The sequence below is a fragment of the Littorina saxatilis genome, linkage group LG17, assembly GCF_037325665.1.
Source record: "Littorina saxatilis isolate snail1 linkage group LG17, US_GU_Lsax_2.0, whole genome shotgun sequence".
In the NCBI taxonomy this organism is placed as follows: domain Eukaryota; kingdom Metazoa; phylum Mollusca; class Gastropoda; order Littorinimorpha; family Littorinidae; genus Littorina; species Littorina saxatilis.
Window position 1 is genome coordinate 67,651,698 of NC_090261.1, and position 16,756 is coordinate 67,668,453.

General features: G+C 43.3%; 1 protein-coding gene across 1 annotated transcript in view; it reads left to right on the forward strand.

Moving 5' to 3' along the window:
• Window positions 1-1,471: 1,471 nt before the first annotated feature.
• Window positions 1,472-16,756, forward strand: part of LOC138953385 (TPR repeat-containing protein DDB_G0287407-like) — a 44,316-nt gene continuing 29,031 nt past the window's right edge. Inside the window, exons 1-9 of the mRNA XM_070325185.1 lie at window positions 1,472-1,741; window positions 3,460-3,636; window positions 5,709-5,834; window positions 7,221-7,259; window positions 7,933-8,116; window positions 8,785-8,922; window positions 10,603-10,832; window positions 12,980-13,141; window positions 13,733-13,837. Coding sequence (XP_070181286.1) covers window positions 1,472-1,741; window positions 3,460-3,636; window positions 5,709-5,834; window positions 7,221-7,259; window positions 7,933-8,116; window positions 8,785-8,922; window positions 10,603-10,832; window positions 12,980-13,141; window positions 13,733-13,837 — 1,431 coding nt within the window. The remainder of the gene's footprint in view (window positions 1,742-3,459; window positions 3,637-5,708; window positions 5,835-7,220; window positions 7,260-7,932; window positions 8,117-8,784; window positions 8,923-10,602; window positions 10,833-12,979; window positions 13,142-13,732; window positions 13,838-16,756) is intronic.

Sequence of the window (16,756 nt, forward strand, 5' to 3'; positions counted from 1 at the left end):
TAAAACGCCCCAATCCTGTATACAAACTTCTAAGCAACCTACCATACTCATGTCTTCCGCAAATTAACACAAATCAAACACAGTAGCGGCCGCATTTGGGCCGCTTTCATGCATAACATTGCACAGAGTTTTCTGGTCAGGCTTGTTTTCACGCTTCAGTGAGAAGGCTCGTCGGCAAACCTTGAACTGCTAACCTTCCTTTCTTTTGTCCAGTCACGCATCATTGCAAACGCTGGAAGCGTAGTCTTCGGCCTGGCGAAAGTGTGATCATATTGTGATCGAACAGACTAATACTAATCAAGTTTTATTGAAAAACTGCACCCTGTGGGATTCCCTGTACACTAGATTGCCAATTTTAAAGTCTTAGGTATACAGGGAATCCACCTACAGGAACTCGACCTACAGGGAATCCCACTAGGCTTTTGGTCGACATAGACCCCATCAGCAATACTAATAGAGCTATTACGTTTATACTAGCTATATCGCGAGGTGTACATACACAGGTTGGAACCAATACCGACATTCTGTTTGCACGGTTACTGAAATACACAGTGAACGGATATGGGGAGCTTGAAGTATCTTTGATAGAATAACGGTACGGATTTTCTGAAGTATGGTTAAAGCTTTTGCGGTCAATTGTGTTTTAGGACTAGCTGAGTTTTTAGAAAAATGTACCGAATGGCTTCTACCTGTCGGTTTTGTTTTTTCTGTTTTGCAGTAGAGGTGTGGTAATAACGATTTGTCAGTCACGTATAGCCTACACCCGGTCGGGTCTTTAATCCGCTCAATCTTAGTTCTGTTGTATCAGCTTCCACTGTTTGTAATAGCCTAGCTATAATCAATGCTCACGGCTAAGGGACAATATTATTAATGTGCAGAACTGTGCTGAGAGGAGAAAGTGAATGTTCTCAGTTCAAAATTAGTTGCAAAACAGGGTCTTCAAGCGATCAGTTTGGGTCAACAGCGGGTAGGTACTCCTCTGGAAAACACTGTGTGTTGATAGGAACGGGGCAACGTTTTCCTGTGCTAAAAATGAATGGGCTGACGTGAGAGATGTAGGCCCAGCCTGAACTTTCTCAGTCCAGAGACCGGACTTAGCTACAAAACAGTGTCCACACTGAACTTGAGCGGTCTCTTTCCTGGATGATTTATAGCCCTTGGTTGGACATTGTTTTCTGTGGACAAATAGTGAAACGGCTTTATTTGTCACAACAGACATATCTCAAACGAGTTCTTATTCGTGCAAACATTTGGTTGTCTTTTAGCTGGAAAGCCTTCGAAGGAGAACGAGGGAGAGAATTAGGAGAAGCGAAGCGAAACAATCGACTTTTCGCAGCCTGCCTATGACGAGCAGAAATAATACAGCATTCAAAGGAGAACAATAAAGAAATATAAGGATTAGGACGAATTAGAAACGGAGCTGTGAACAAACTCCTGTCCGCATCGTCTCTCACACCGTGACGTCACAACTATGACGTCACTCACCACGAATCTCAAAGACCCTCGCACGTGCAGAGTGTTCGTGTCTTCTCCATTCGGAGGGATAGAGCGCGAGCGAGAAGAGCTCGTGGCGCTCTATTTTCCCCAGTTAGCCGCGCTATGCCAGGCGAAGGGCGTTCAGTTCGTGACAGTGGACATGCGATGGGGGATCACGGAGGAAGCTGCGAGAGACAACCAGGTCGTTAACATCTGCCTGCGGGAGATCGACCGGTCTGACATCTTCATTGGAATCTATGGCCAGGTGAGCGAGGATGATGAGACACAGGGGGAGGGTGTGTGTGTGTGTGTGGGGGGGGGGTCGTGTGGTGTGCGGGGTGTGGGTAGGTGGGTGGGTTATGGTGAATGTGTGTGTGCATAGGAGGGGAGCTGTGGTAGGGGGGGGGGGGGTATTTACGTCCGTTCGTGCGTTCAAGCGCGCGTGTATAAGTGCGTGTATGTTTCTGTGTATGTTCGCGTATGTGTGTGTATGTGGGGGGCTTCTTTGTCGAAATGTGTGTGTGTGTGTGTGTGTGTGTGTGTGTGTGAGTGTGTGTGTGTGTGTGTGTGTGTGTGTGTGTGTGCGAGCGTGCGTTCATGCGAGCGTGGGTGCGTGTGTGTCAATGTGTGTATGTGTGTGTGTATGTCACAGTGTGTGTGTGTGTGTGTGTGTGTGTGTGTGTGTGTGTGTGTGTGTGTGTGTGAATCAGATTTATTCGTCACGAAAAACGAATTTAACGGAGCAGATTGACAGTAACCGACTGATTTCTTCCATGGGTAGATGTTTTCGTGTGACGGTCGTGCGTGTAATTTATGTGGGGGCGTGCGTGCGTGTATGCGTGTGCGTTTTCTGTGTTTGCGTTCGCCATTGCTGTACAATCTGGACGTTCGCCATTGCTGTACAATCTGGACGTTCGCGTCATTTACAAAATGTAGATTGCATCTTTTTTTCTCAGTGGCAGCGTTGATTTGGGCACATAGCAAACATTACATTACAAAATTAAAAAAGAAGAAAGGTAGGTTGTTGGAACGTTTGTTATTGACAAAACAATACATTCACAAATATATCGACCCAACGGTCTTTTAAGTGCACAGACAAACAATTAATAACGAAAACCTATCTGGCTGATTTTTCGTCACACGAAAACATCTACCCATGGAAGATTCATTCGCTTGCGGTTTCGTGGCTTCGTGGCAGGCGGAAGAAAAAATCAGCCAGATAAGTTTTCGTTATTAAATAAATGTTGCCATCTTCAACATTACAAATTATATTTTCATTGAAGCATTGAAGCATTTTTGACGGTTCACCTGGTACACAGTAGTAGGGATTTCACAGTAATGAATAGAAAATATTAAAAATGTTATCCAGGCGTTTCATCAAACGTTTTTGACTTTTTGTTTACGTAACAGTTTTGAACACACTTTGACATAGTAAATAACTCTTCTAGTAAAAGGTAGCACATGGTAAACACTAGTGTTTAAATGAACACTATAGTGTTAACCATGTGCCGCCTTTACTACGAGGGCTGTTCCATTATTATTTAGAATCCAGGCTCTTGGCGTTGAATACAAAATCATGCCGTCAGAAAGTTAATTATCGTGAGACTTGACACGCAAATTAAAGTTTCATTGATTACTGTGTTCAAAAATGGTTACAGAAAGGGTGTTCAAAAATGGTTACAGAAATTTGAGAAAAAATGGTTTTGAACACCCTTTCTGTAACCAAAAATGGTTTTGAACACCCTTTCTGTAACCATGTTTGAACACCCTTTCTGTAACCATTTTTGAACACAGTAATGAAACTGTAACGCTTGATGGTTACAGAAAAAGTTTTCAAAACTGGTTACAGAAAGGGTGTTCAAAAAGGGTTACAGAAAGGGTGTTCAAAAATGGTTACAGAAAGCGTGTTCAAAAGTCGAACACTTCAGTTAAGAGTGTAAACATTATTACTGATTTTTGTTTTTCTGTGTGTTTATGTAACAGCGTTACGGGTGGCACGGGTCCAAGGATGAGGAGTTACAGCGTAACGTGGACCTGTCCATCAAGCGTTACCCGTGGCTGAAGAGCGTGCGTGACCGCAGTGTCACGGAGTTCGAGTTCATGCATGGCCACCTCAACAAGCCCGGAGCTGTGCCTGCCGCTTTCGCCTTCAGGGCTAAGGTGAGTTGTTGTTGTTCAAGGCTATAAGGTGAGTTGTTGTTGTTGTTCGAGGCTATAAGGTGAGTTGTTGTTGTTCGAGGCTATAAGGTGAGTTGTTGTTGTTGTTGTTGTTGTTGTTGTTCGAGGCTATAAGGTGAGTTGGTGTTGTTGTTGTTCGAGGCTATAAGGTGAGTTGTTGTTGTTGTTCGAGGCTATTAGGTGAGTTGTTGTTGTTCGAGGCTATAAGGTGAGTTGTTGTTGTTCGAGGCTATAAGGTGAGTTGTTGTTGTTGTTGTTGTTGTTGTTGTTGTTGTTGTTCGAGGCTATAAGGTGAGTTGTTGTTGTTGTTCGAGGCTATTAGGTGAGTTGTTGTTGTTCGAGGCTATAAGGTGAGTTGTTGTTGTTGTTCGAGGCTATAAGGTGAGTTGTTGTTGTTGTTCGAGGCTATTAGGTGAGTTGTTGTTGTTGTTCGAGGCTATTAGGTGAGTTGTTGTTGTTGTTCGAGGCTATAAGGTGAGTTGTTGTTGTTGTTCGAGGCTATTAGGTGAGTTGTTGTTGTTGTTCGAGGCTATTAGGTGAGTTGTTGTTGTTGTTCGAGGCTATAAGGTGACTTATACATAACATGTATGTATGGCCACCCTTTCGTACAGTCCACTACACAATACGCAGGATTCCACTTGACCTTCCGCAGGACTACACATAAGTTGACCTGGAAGATCGAACCCGTGACCGTCCGCATGGAAAGCCTGCGTTTTATCGACTAGGCCACCGCGCCCGTCTAAATTCTCATTAATTTTGAAATGTACCCCTCTGTCTTTAGCCCACCCGCAAATTTGAAGCTATGCCTGCTTAGCGGGTTGCCTTCAAGGTATACGTAAGGTATTTTGTTCTCAGGGTATTTACTAGAACATTTCCTATATTCTCCATATTAGTTACGTCATAGCATTTGGCCACCTCAATCTATTCCAGGGCTATTCGAATTGTGTTTGCGTTTAGGACTATGGTAAGCTCTTTTGTTCATTCTCTTTGTTGTTTTGATCACTTACTTTTCGGGGAGATGTCTATGGTACACTATATTCGTCAACCCTTCTACAGTTTAAAGGGTAGACTACATCTATTCTTTTTTGACATCTCAACAGAAGCGGAGTTTCTTATGTGATTTTGCGTGTGTTGTTTGTATATATGTATGTGTGTGTGAGAGAGAGAGAGAGACTGAGAGAGAGAGAGAGAGAGAGTGTGTGTGTGTGTGTGTGTGTGTGTGTGTGTGTGTTCGTATGTGTGTGTGTGTGTCTCTCTCTCTCCGTCTCAGTCTGTCTGTTTTATTCACCAGATGAAATGTGCGAAGATGCCTCAAATTAGTGAGACATGGAAAGATCTCTCTCGCTCTCTCCTGACAAATGTGACAGGAACTTGCGTAATATTAGCGGTGGTATAGACAGTGCACCAGCTGATTGACAATCTGGGAGATAAACGATATCACTCCACGATGCGAACGACTGTGCTAAACCTGAATGACACAGACTGCGATATGGTTTCCATGCCGCGACGGAAACGTTGAATATTTTGCATTGTTTTAAATGTCTCGCAAAGCTATACCCTTTACCTCAACCAACCCCTTTTGAAATGAACCTTCGTGTTTATTAAAAAAAAAAAGAAGTCAAGTCTGTCTGTTTGTCTGTCTGTCTGTCTGCCTGTCTCTCTCTCTCTCTCTCTCTCTCTCTCTCTCTCTCTCTCTCTCTCTCTCTCTTTCTGCTCTTCTTACTTGTTCTGTTCTATAAATAATCGACAGCCCTGGTATAAACTAAATGATTGTTGGTGGAGATAGGCTTGGAACGACCGAGTGTGTATGGTCTCATTTATTTGTGTATTCTTGTTTTCTTGTGATTCGCATGTATCCCCCAACTGAAAGGGGCTGTTGGCCTATCTCTGCCCCCACCCACATTTTCACCCCTGTGTTTCTGTAGGAAGCACGCACACCCGATTGTATTTCATATCCCATACAAATATCTATTGTTTATGTCTTTGTCGCGACAGCAAATGTTATTTAAATATCCTTCACAAATGTCTAGTGTTGATATCTTTGTCTTGTGCAGGCGTACGACAAGACTATGGCGCAGACGGCAGACGACCAAGTGAAACGCAAATACGAAGTGGAGAGCGCACAGGCGAAGAAGCTGTTGGATGATTTGAAAGAACGAGTGAAGAAAACCAAGACTAAGGTCGGTATTTCATTTTCGATCATGCGTCTAAAAACTGCAACAGTTTAGTCTACACTGTCCTAAAAGACCAAACAATTAATACTGTACTGTACTGTATTGACGAAGACAATTCGAATTTCAAAGCACAACGTTTTGACCACTGCGATCTTCCTCAGGTACACAAATCAGACAAATCAGACAAATCAGACAAATCAGACAAATCACACAAATCACACAAATCACACAAATCAGACAAATCACACAAATCACACAAATCAGCACACTGTACTGGCATTGGCCTACTACTTTCCTTCCTCTAAACATACTTTTCTTTCTTTCTTTATTTGGTGTTTAACGTCGTTTTCAACCACGAAGGTTATATCGCGACGAGGGAAAGGGGGGAGATGGGATAGGGGAAAGGGGGGAGATGGGATAGAGCCACTTGTTAAGTGTTTCTTGTTCACAAAAGCACTAATCAAAAAATTGCTCCAGGGGCTTGCAACGTAGTACAATATATGACCTTACTGGGAGAATGCAAGTTCCAGTACAAAGGACTAAACATTTCTTACATACTGCTTGACTAAAATCTTTACAAACATTGACTATATTCTATACAAGAACCACTTAACAAGGGTAATAAGTGAAGAATTTTATGGGTGAGAAAAGGAAAGTAAAAGGACTTTGGGGAGGCAGAAATAGAGAAGAAACAAGAAAAAGATCCTAATTAGGTTCACGGCATCGAGAGTGATGCGACCTTCTCTCAGAAATTAGTAGAGAAGGCTCCCCCATCCACCACCCGGGGGACGCGCCTCTACGCCAATTAGGGGGCGCGAGGCTCTGAACATACAAGAAGATAAACTTACAGACAAAAACGTAGACAGCCAGAGGGAAAGACAGACCAAACAGACAGACGGAAAGACAAATGCATGCTTACACGTAGCAAGCACGTACCATTGTGAGTGGAGCCCCCCCCCTTCCCCCCTCCCCCTTTCCCTTCTTCTGTCGTGTTTGGGTTGAATCTCAGTTTGGTGAAGAATTTCGCTGCTTCTTTAGTGAAGAGCAGATTGTATTGATTTTATGACACCGACATGACGTAACATAAGTATTGTTATGTTATTAAATAATTTTTTTTAATGATATTCCTTCGCATTATCTTTATTTGTCACCTAATGTTGTTGTTGTTTGTTATTGTTTGTTGTTGTTGTTGTTGTTGTTGTTTAATGATCGACATAGTAAAGATTTATTTTTGACCCTTTTGCGCCTGTGATGATGATGATGATGATGATGATGATGATGATGATGATGATGATGATGATGATGATGATGATGATGATACTTGTTTAATTTTTATCTATTTAGTTTTCTCACCTCACTGCAAACAACATTTTTACATTTTTATGTTTCCAGTGCTTCGCCATTCACGACAACTACAACACACCAGAAGAAGTGAGTAAAGCATGGACATTTTCTGAGACTTTTTGGTTTTGAATCGCGCGATGTCTGATCGCGGTACCAAAATGTATGGACGTCGACAACTGTCAGATAATTTACTTACGCCAACAATTGATAAGGATCAGTTGGCAAAGAAAAGCCTGGATGCCTGATGCGGAAATTTGTCAAGCTTGGCCATGAGGGTTTTCAACTTAAAATTGAATTGTCAAACACATACACTTAAATATAAGCCTAAATGAGACAATCGTAGAACACATGTACGTAAGATAAGGTTCAAGAAAAGTGTCCCAAATTGTGTTCCAAATTCAGGGAAGATGTTGCAAAGTGCCAGACTTAGTTCGCGAAGAAAACCGTGGCAGTGTGTTAAAAATAAGGTGGACTCATGACGACAAGCAAAAATCTTGACTCATTCCGTGAGCATTATTTCACGTTTAAAGGACACATCTACATAATAGACTCTGGACGGAGAGAGTTAATTTATTTGGGATACTGTCCTTAAACTGTGCCCATACGGGTTCTTCTTAGTATTCAGGAACAATCATAGTACTTTGGGATAAGCGTAGTATCTTGGGATAACCATCGCATTTTGGGATAACCAGAGTATTTTTGGATAACCATCGCATTTTGGGATAACCAAAGTATTTTGGGATAACCATATCGTTTGCAGGCGGCCAAATTTTTGTTCGAGGGCATGAAAACTTTCATGGAAAACGTCCTCTTGAAAGACTCGAAGGCTCAGAGCCCACGTGACCTTGAGCTTGCGTGTCATGACGCCTACATGGCCAATCGTACGTCGCTTTTCATTGGTGGAGACGCCTACATGAAGGAGCTCAACCAAACTTTGCAGAAAGGTCAGCTCTCATTGGACGCTTTTGTAACTTACCAAAAAATTAACTTGTGACTCGTAGAAGCGGAAGTAAGGATGCGGAAACATAAAGCAACACCCTGGGGGTCTATATTGTTTTGTAAGAAGTTTCATTCAAAATCATATATTATAGTGTGAATCCATCAGAAGTCGTCTAACGGTTCGCCGGTCTCTATGGTTATTTTTTTTAACGATTCCAATGTCAACACTATAAACAAAATCGTTTCAAAATGTCTGTAATTCAAGACCAAAGTCTAGAATCTGTATACTTAGAAACTGGTCAAATGTATTTAAACTGAAATGTACTGCGACAAATCTGCAACCACCGATTTTTGGCCCTCCATTTTTTCTAAGAAATAGTTACCGTTTCGCTTCAACACGGAGAGCGGAACTCACTTTCTGATTGATGACAGTGGTACCTCCCATAACGACCCTTACATTTTACGGCTCGATCCCTCCACATGACAACTCATTTTTCTCTGACGGATTATTTCTCCTTCTATTTCTTAGTATTTCTTACCCGTATATTGCGTCACTCTCTCTATTACGATTAACGTCCGACCATCAGTGGACTTATAACGACTTTTCCACACATTAAAATGATTCTGGTTCCATTATCTACACAATCTCTGAAAATGTTAATCATGCCGACAGGTGGTGTTGGTCACCTGGTTGTGGGTCCGGCGGGCAGCGGCAAGGGCGCAGTGGTCAGTAACTGGGTGGCCGCGGTGAAGAAAAAGAAAAGCCACGAGCTCATCTATCACTTTGTGGGCTGCAGCAAAGATAGTACCAGTAAGTCCGCTTTACTTCACATAAAATCAACAAAACTACTGTACGCACGTGTTAACGAAGACGATGCAAATCACAATGTTCGATGTTTCGACCCGAGGGTCTTCCTCAGGAACACAAAACACAATGTTCGACGTTTCGACCCTAGGGTCTTCCTCAGGAACACAAAACACAATGTTCGACGTTTCGACCCTAGGGTCTTCCTCAGGAACACAAAACACAATGTTCGACGTTTCGACCCGAGGGTCTTCCTCAGGAACACAAAACACAATGTTCGACGTTTCGACCCGAGGCTCTTCCTCAGGAACACAAAACACAATGTTCGACGTTTCGACCCTAGGGTCTTCCTCGGGAACACAAAACACAATGTTCGACATTTCGACCCGAGGGGATTCCTCAGGAACACAAAACACAATGTTCGACGTTTCGACCCGAGGGGATTCCTCAGGAACACAAAACACAATGTTCGACATTTCGACCCGAGGGGATTCCTCAGGAACACAAAACACAATGTTCGACATTTCGACCCGAGGGGATTCCTCAGGAACACAAAACACAATGTTCGACGTTTCGACCCGAGGGGATTCCTCAGGAACACAAAACACAAAACAAAGCGAATAAAAGAAGAGGACAGACGATAGAACAGAAAGAAGAACTACAGATGTCACGATTTACGAACCAAAACAAACTGTCCGTGTAACTTTCTTGTGTGTATTGTGTGTGTTTTTTCTTGTTTTTTTTTCTCACATCCTAACATCACATTTATATCAATAGGCCGACCATATCTATATCCACACACACACACACACACACACATATACACACACTGTGTTGTGTTTGTGTTTGTATAGCATCATTCCGCCTTCTTCATTTGGAGATAAGTTCAGTTGTCTGTAATGATGTGTCTGTCCATTATAAAGACCACTGGGTCGATGTACTTGTGAACGTCTTGCGTTGGCACATACTAAATGTTCTTTTAACTTACCTTTGTTGTTTTTTAATCTGGATTTTGGAACATTAGCCGTCTATCTGTATCCGATGTCCGCATTACTTCATCCCGTGTATACTACATTGGGTGTGCACGTTAAAGATCCCACGATTGACAAAAGGGTCTTTCCTGGCAAAATTGCTTAGGCACAGTTAATAATTGTCTACCATACCCGTGTGACTTGGAATAAGGCCGTGAAAGGTAAATATGCGCCGACATGGCTGCAATCTACTGGCCGTATAAAATTTCATCTCACACGGCATCACTGCAGAGCGCCTAGAACTGTACCCACGGAATATGCGCGATATAAGCTTCATTGATTGATTGATTGATTGATCTTTAACTTTTGCGGCGAAAGCCAGACGTCCTATGAGAGATGATAGAGGTTCTGCAACCTCCAAACAGGGGTGGGGGGTGGGAGGGGGGGGGGGGGGGGGTGGAGGAGGTGGCGTTGGAGAATCGTACTGACTTCCAGTGCTCTGTTTCACGTGTTTGGTAACTTGTGCGTGCTGTGAACAGGATTTGCCAGAAAGAGTAAGAGGACAGTGATTGTTCTTTGACGCACTGTCATATACTCCCTGTAGGTGTGAGCGGCATCTCTCTATCTCTCTCTCCCTGTAGGTGTAAGCGGCATCTCTCTATCTCTCTCTCCCTGTAGGTGTGAGCGGCCTCTCTCTATCTCTCTCTCCCTGTAGGTGTGAGCGGCATCCTGAGCCGGCTGATCGAGGAGCTGGAGACCCTGGCCGGGGTGGTGAAGAAGCGCAAGGGTCTGGAGGAGCGCGAGGAGGAGGACGCCAAGCCCAGCAACCTCAGCGAGATGTTCCAGCAGCTCCAGGTCGTCATGGACAAGGCCGCCAAGAGGAAGAAGATCCTCATCGTCATTGACGGCGTCAGTCGCATCGAGCAGCAGTCCAGAACCTCCAAGGTAGAGGGTAGATACTCTCTTTTCCGTACGCATGTTATGGTCACTGGCCTGAGGTTAAATCTACCTACACCATGACTTGTAATTCTAGATTAAGACATGGGTTTACAGGAAGCAGCAGTCCAGAACCTCCAAGGTATAGGCTCTGAAGATACTCTCTTTTCCATTTGCATGTGTAACCGAAGCACAAAAATCACTTTTGGAGGCAAAGCCAGTCAAACAGGATTGTGATTTTAGAGCTAATTTCTCAGCCCTTCAATAACTGCTATAGGAACGCGAAGATTCCCAGGAGAATACCAGGTGACATCAGCAGCCAGTCCCCATCACAAACAGTACTCTACGATTGACAGGTGGCTAGCCGGTGTAACACGAGAAAATTACTCCCACGAGATTTTTACTCCGGAGTAAACATTTCGTACGAAAAAGTTACTCCCTTTACGAAAAAAAGCACTCCCCCATTGCACGAGAAAATTACTCCCCAAGACAGGTGAGTTCCGAGTAAACATTTCGTACACAAATGTTACTCCCCTGACGAATAAATAACGAATAAATTACTTCACCCCAACACGAGCAATTTAACCTCCCATGCCAGGTGTACGAAATTTTTACTCCCTTGTTCCCTGTTAGTCTTGGTGGTGGAAGGGGTGGAAGGAGGGTAGCGCGACATTCGTGTGCGCGAGATCACCTATTGGCATTATCCCTTCGCCCGCATCCCATTTTTGCGTACGATATTTTTACTGGAAGTAAAAAATAATGGGGAGTAAAAATTTCGTGGAGGGAGTAATTTTGTCGTGCCTTGGGGAGTTCTTTTCTCGTACGAAAAGTGTACTCGGAGTAAGAATTTCGTACGAAATATTTACTTCAGAGTAAATTTTTCGTGGAGTAAACATTTCGTGTTACACCGGCAACGTAGGAGAAACGTGTGAGCTACGACAGAGACTATACAGTCTGTGTACTCTACAGTCTCTGGCTACGATAAGTAGCCCGTGCTCTTGCTGGCAGGCAGCAGTCTGCCTGTAACACATGTAATGGTCATTGGCCAGGGGTTAAATCTACCTACACCATGACTTGCAATTCTAGATTAAGACATGGCTTTACAGGGAGAGAGAATCTCTTTAGTGGTGTTTAGGTTAATCCGACATTTCCGTTATTTTATCAGACAGACTCTTAAAATACAGGTAGAAAATGGTCAAATTCTACGCCTGAAAACACTTTTCTGGCCGTTTGTGATCTCGTACTGATTACATGTATAGCTTGATCGAAGAGCATACAACTTACGATGGTTGTACAGGTTGGGAAAGTTCGGGAAACTTTTTTCTCTGCATTGTCTTTTCATCTATTATTCCTCACAATTGTCGTGATTATCCATTTACAAAGACTCTCTGATGTAATTGAGCGATTTGACGTGTTTTTTTTAGGTCCTGGGTGCAATGAAACTTGTTGGCAAAAAGTCTGATTTTCAAAGAGGGTATTAATTTTAGGCCTAAAAAAAATTAGGTGTGGTTACGGTAACCCGACCTACCCTATGTTTAGGGGCCGACCCTATAACTTTTTATTACATTTGTCCAACAAAAAACAAAAAAACAAAAACAAAAAGCGAGAAAAAAGCAGAAAAAAACGAGTGCAGAAAACGCAATGAAAGCGAAAGCGCTAGAGTCGCACACTTATTTCCCTGTCAAGTAGGTTTAATTTGTACACATTAGAAAAAAAAAGTAAAAAAAAAAAAGTGATTGCCTACCTTCCTACCCTATTTTTTTGGGGCTGTTACCTTAACCACACCTTTTTTGGGGGGCCTTATAACCAGCGATCACAAGGGGTGTAATCAGGTCTGAAGAATGTGTGAGGCAAAAATGGGATCATTTGGTCTCAGTTTAGGAATGGAGTTACGGGCCTTCTTTTGAGGAGACTGACATTTTCATAAAGGGCTGTCTGGGTTTCGCAGTTTGCTCGCTGACTGCTAAACTCGTAAGTAAGTTTGGGTGAAAAGGTTTCTGCATAGTACGTGACAATGACAGTGCTGTTAGTAAACAGAATAGCGACAGCAACGGGACCTTCGTGGTAAAAACAATACGGCGAATAGCCCTGTTTATACTTGGAAAACCTCGCTTACAAATGTGATGCAACGTTGAAGTTCTTCTTTTATTCCACAGCCGTTGTTCTGGCTGCCCACTACCTTGCCCCCTAAAGCCGTCACGGTCGTGATGACGTGTCGCGAGGATCATAGTGACGTCATACAGGAACTGACGAAGCGAGGTTTCAGTATCACCAAAATGAAACCACTGACGGAACAACAACAGAAAGAGTTTTGTGTGGTGAGATTGTGCAGTACAAGTTTACATTGTGTGATCTTATACACTGTCTAACATCTGACTTCCTGCCGTTCTGTGCGTCTATGTGTCCGTGTGTGTATGTGTCTGTACGTCACGTCCCCCGTCCGCCGCCCCGCCCCCCACCTTCCCCCTCCCTCTCTCTCACTCTCTGTGTATCTCTGTTGATCTCTCGATCTCTGTCTCTGTCTCTCTCCCTCTGCCTGTATATATATACATCTCTCTCTCTCTCTCTCTCTCTCTCTCTCTCTCTCTCTCTCTCTCTCTCTCTCTCTCTCTCTCTCTCTGTTACAAATGTTCTTTTGTCTCTCTGCACAAAGGACATCCTACAGCACACGCTTATTTCTGTGCTCATGAGTGAAAGATGACAGTAAACACGCTTTATTAGAACATTTTGGTTTTAACAAATTGTATTCAAGAATTTCAAATCACAATACCGCATTCATATAAAGAAGTTTAATTATATCAAAGTACATATAGCACAACAAGCAAAGAATAGTTTATGGCACTTTGCATTTTAGCAACAAAACTGTGCCTCTCACAATTGTTTTGTGTGTATTTTCTCCCTCCACATAGGGAATCCTGCAACAGAACAGCAAGGAGTTGTCCCCCGCCCAGCTGAAGAAGATTGTGGAGGTCAAACAAGCGGAAAACCCGCTATACCTCAAGATTGTTATTTCGGTCAGTGATCGTCTGTGTGTTTTTGTCTGCCTCCCCCCTCAATCCCTGCTCTTTCTGTCTGTCTGTCTGTTTATCTGTCTGTCTGTTTGTGAATGAATGTAAATGCGCTAATATGCTATCACTGAGGTACAAACAACAACTCCAATTATACGTTCCCTCCACTGTATTGGGTAAATTCAAGGATACAGTTATGATACATACACACATATACACACAATCATGAATAATAGAAAGATATCAGGGTTATATATTCAAAACAGGGTACTCACAGGTTTGAAGACAGATTTGAAAATCCCGTGCAAAAACTAACCATAATATTACCCTGAGTGTATCAAAATCGCTACCCGTGAGGTAGACAGAAAAACAACCACACACAGTCCGTGAAATCACAAGCACACTATATCCACAGTATAATACCAACACACGGCAAGTGTGTAAGTAGAAAACATACAGTCACTGTTCACAGTTATGATTCTGACCAGACTGCGGCAACCATCTGATCTAGATGCTAAACACTAATCATATCTTAATTAAATAGGTTCTCCTGAACATGGCTTAGCTCAGCTAGAGCACACACAAAAACTGCCGATGTGTCCTTCACTTGAAAAAGTAGCGGTGTACTTCATTCTCCGACTGGCGATCTCGACCTAACCAGTTCACTTCGTCCTGTGACCTCTCGGTTCCAACTATCCGGACTGTAACCTCACTGCTAGCTTCGTAAAAGTCCCGTCGAACTTCAGCTAAACTGATCCATAGAAATAAGATATTCGGCGGCTTCTCAGATTATTATTCTTCCCCAGCATCTGGCCGCAATCTTCTTCTTATGGACAGGTTACTGGACGCACTGCACAAACATGAAGAGCGGACATCTTGTTTTTACAATCTGTCCTCTACGAACTAGTTTCTGCAATGTTAATCGGTTCAGCTTACGCAATACACAAAATATCGATATTCGAATGCCTATGAAAGTTACCTGTTAATGTGAATTGACGATCGCGTCTCAGAAAACACAAGTAAGGGCTGGAACCTGTTCCTGCATTCTCTCCGGGCATTTTATCCTCCCGCGCGATTAACATCGAGACCTTTCTCCTCGATGGACAGTCGTCAATTGTGCTGCTAAACTAGCTCCGATTCACGAAGTCAACTGTTCTCTGGTTTGTGAGCTGTGTTAACTCCGTGCAATACACTTTCCACGTGTATCTGGTTGGCTTCCGTGTTTTGTGGAGGGAACAAATGCTAACTCGGCATGACTCAGTTGTTAGCTGTTTCTTTCTTTATTTGGTGTTTAACGTCGTTTTCAACCACGAAGGTTATATCGCGACGGGGAAAGGGGGAAGATGGGATAGAGCCACTTGTCAATTGTTTCTTGTTCACAAAAGCACTAATCAAAAATTTGCTCCAGGGGCCGGCTTGCAACGTAGTACAATATATTACCTTACTGGAAGAATGCTAGTTTCCAGTACAAAGGACTTAACATTTCTTACATACTGCTTGACTAAAATCTTTACAAAAATTGACTATATTCTATACAAGAAACACTTAACAAGGGTAAAAGGAGAAACAGAATCCGTTAGTCGCCTCTTACGACATGCTGGGGAGCATCGGGTAAATTCTTCCCCCTAACCCGCGGGGGGAGTTAGCTGTTTGATTTCCTTTACACTGTTTATCTGTCTGTCTGTCTGTCTGTTATCTGTCTGTCTGTCTGTCTGTTATCTGTCTGTCTGTCTGTTTGTCTGTTTGTCTATCTGTCTGTCTGTCTGTCTGTCTCTCACTCACTCTCTCTCTCTCTCTCTCTCTCTCTCTCTCTCTCTCTCTTTTGCTCTGTCGCTGTTTCTCTGTCTCTCTCTCACTCTCTCTCTGTCTCTGTCTCTCTCTTTTGCTCTGTCGCTGTTTCTATGTCTCTCTACGGCTCATTTTATGTCTGTTTCTCCGCTCCCCCTTGCTTTCATCTTGAAGTTAAGGAACTGTTAGTGTTAGGAAACGCTACCGTTGCTGAGCTTTGGTTCAGTTTTGTGTGTTGCATGTAGTTGACTTATTTGTACTTTGTGGGAAAGTACCGATATTATATTTTGTAAACACAATATTTATGCTTGGACGAGAATGCAGGTGAACTTTCTAGTCCTGTCAAAACAAGTTGTTTACCATGCTGTTTTAGTCGTGAGTTCGTGGCGTTCGTTCGGATTAAGTGCGTCGGCGCTTTTTGATGTACGTCATAGAGAATGTCGCTAGTTTAGTCCATGCACGGCTCGTATAATGTAGTTGTATCGTGTTCGGTCTGGAATATTCTCGAGATTGAGTATTTACTATATATGCCAGCGCGATTTGAATGTTAAAAAAAGCTTCTATTTGAGTTCTGCTACGATGTGCAGTTGTATGTATTGAATGCTGAATAAATCCTCGAACTCAATTTGACGAGTTGTTTTCTGCTGCTGCGAAGACGGGCGACGTAGAATAAAAGAACACAACTATACGACGTTTGAGAACTTGTGGCAATCTCAAGTGTCGTGTAACAATTGGGGGCCAAGCCAAGGATCTACGTTTAACGCCAAGGGTTTTCCAGTAACAAAGACCAGTGTCAAGACAGTCACAGGAGGTAGCCATCAATCGGGTGTATCCTGAGGGATCAGTATTGAGACTACGGAACCGTGGATTCGGTGTGACTGGTGAAGAGTTTGGTAATCGCCGCAGCTCGGTACGGTGAGCGACGCCGGAGTGTATCGGGATTACAGAGGTTAGCTGCCGTTTGGACGAGACGGACTTCGTCGCGGAGCTAGTGCATTAATACTACGAAATACGACTGGGGTACGTCGTGTACGTATCGTGAGCAGAGTGCGCCGTCACGTTAGACGAGGAGGGTGGCAGCCTGCGTCTACGAAGGTGAACAGCGACGAGAGAAGCATCGGAGGTGCAGTAGAGACT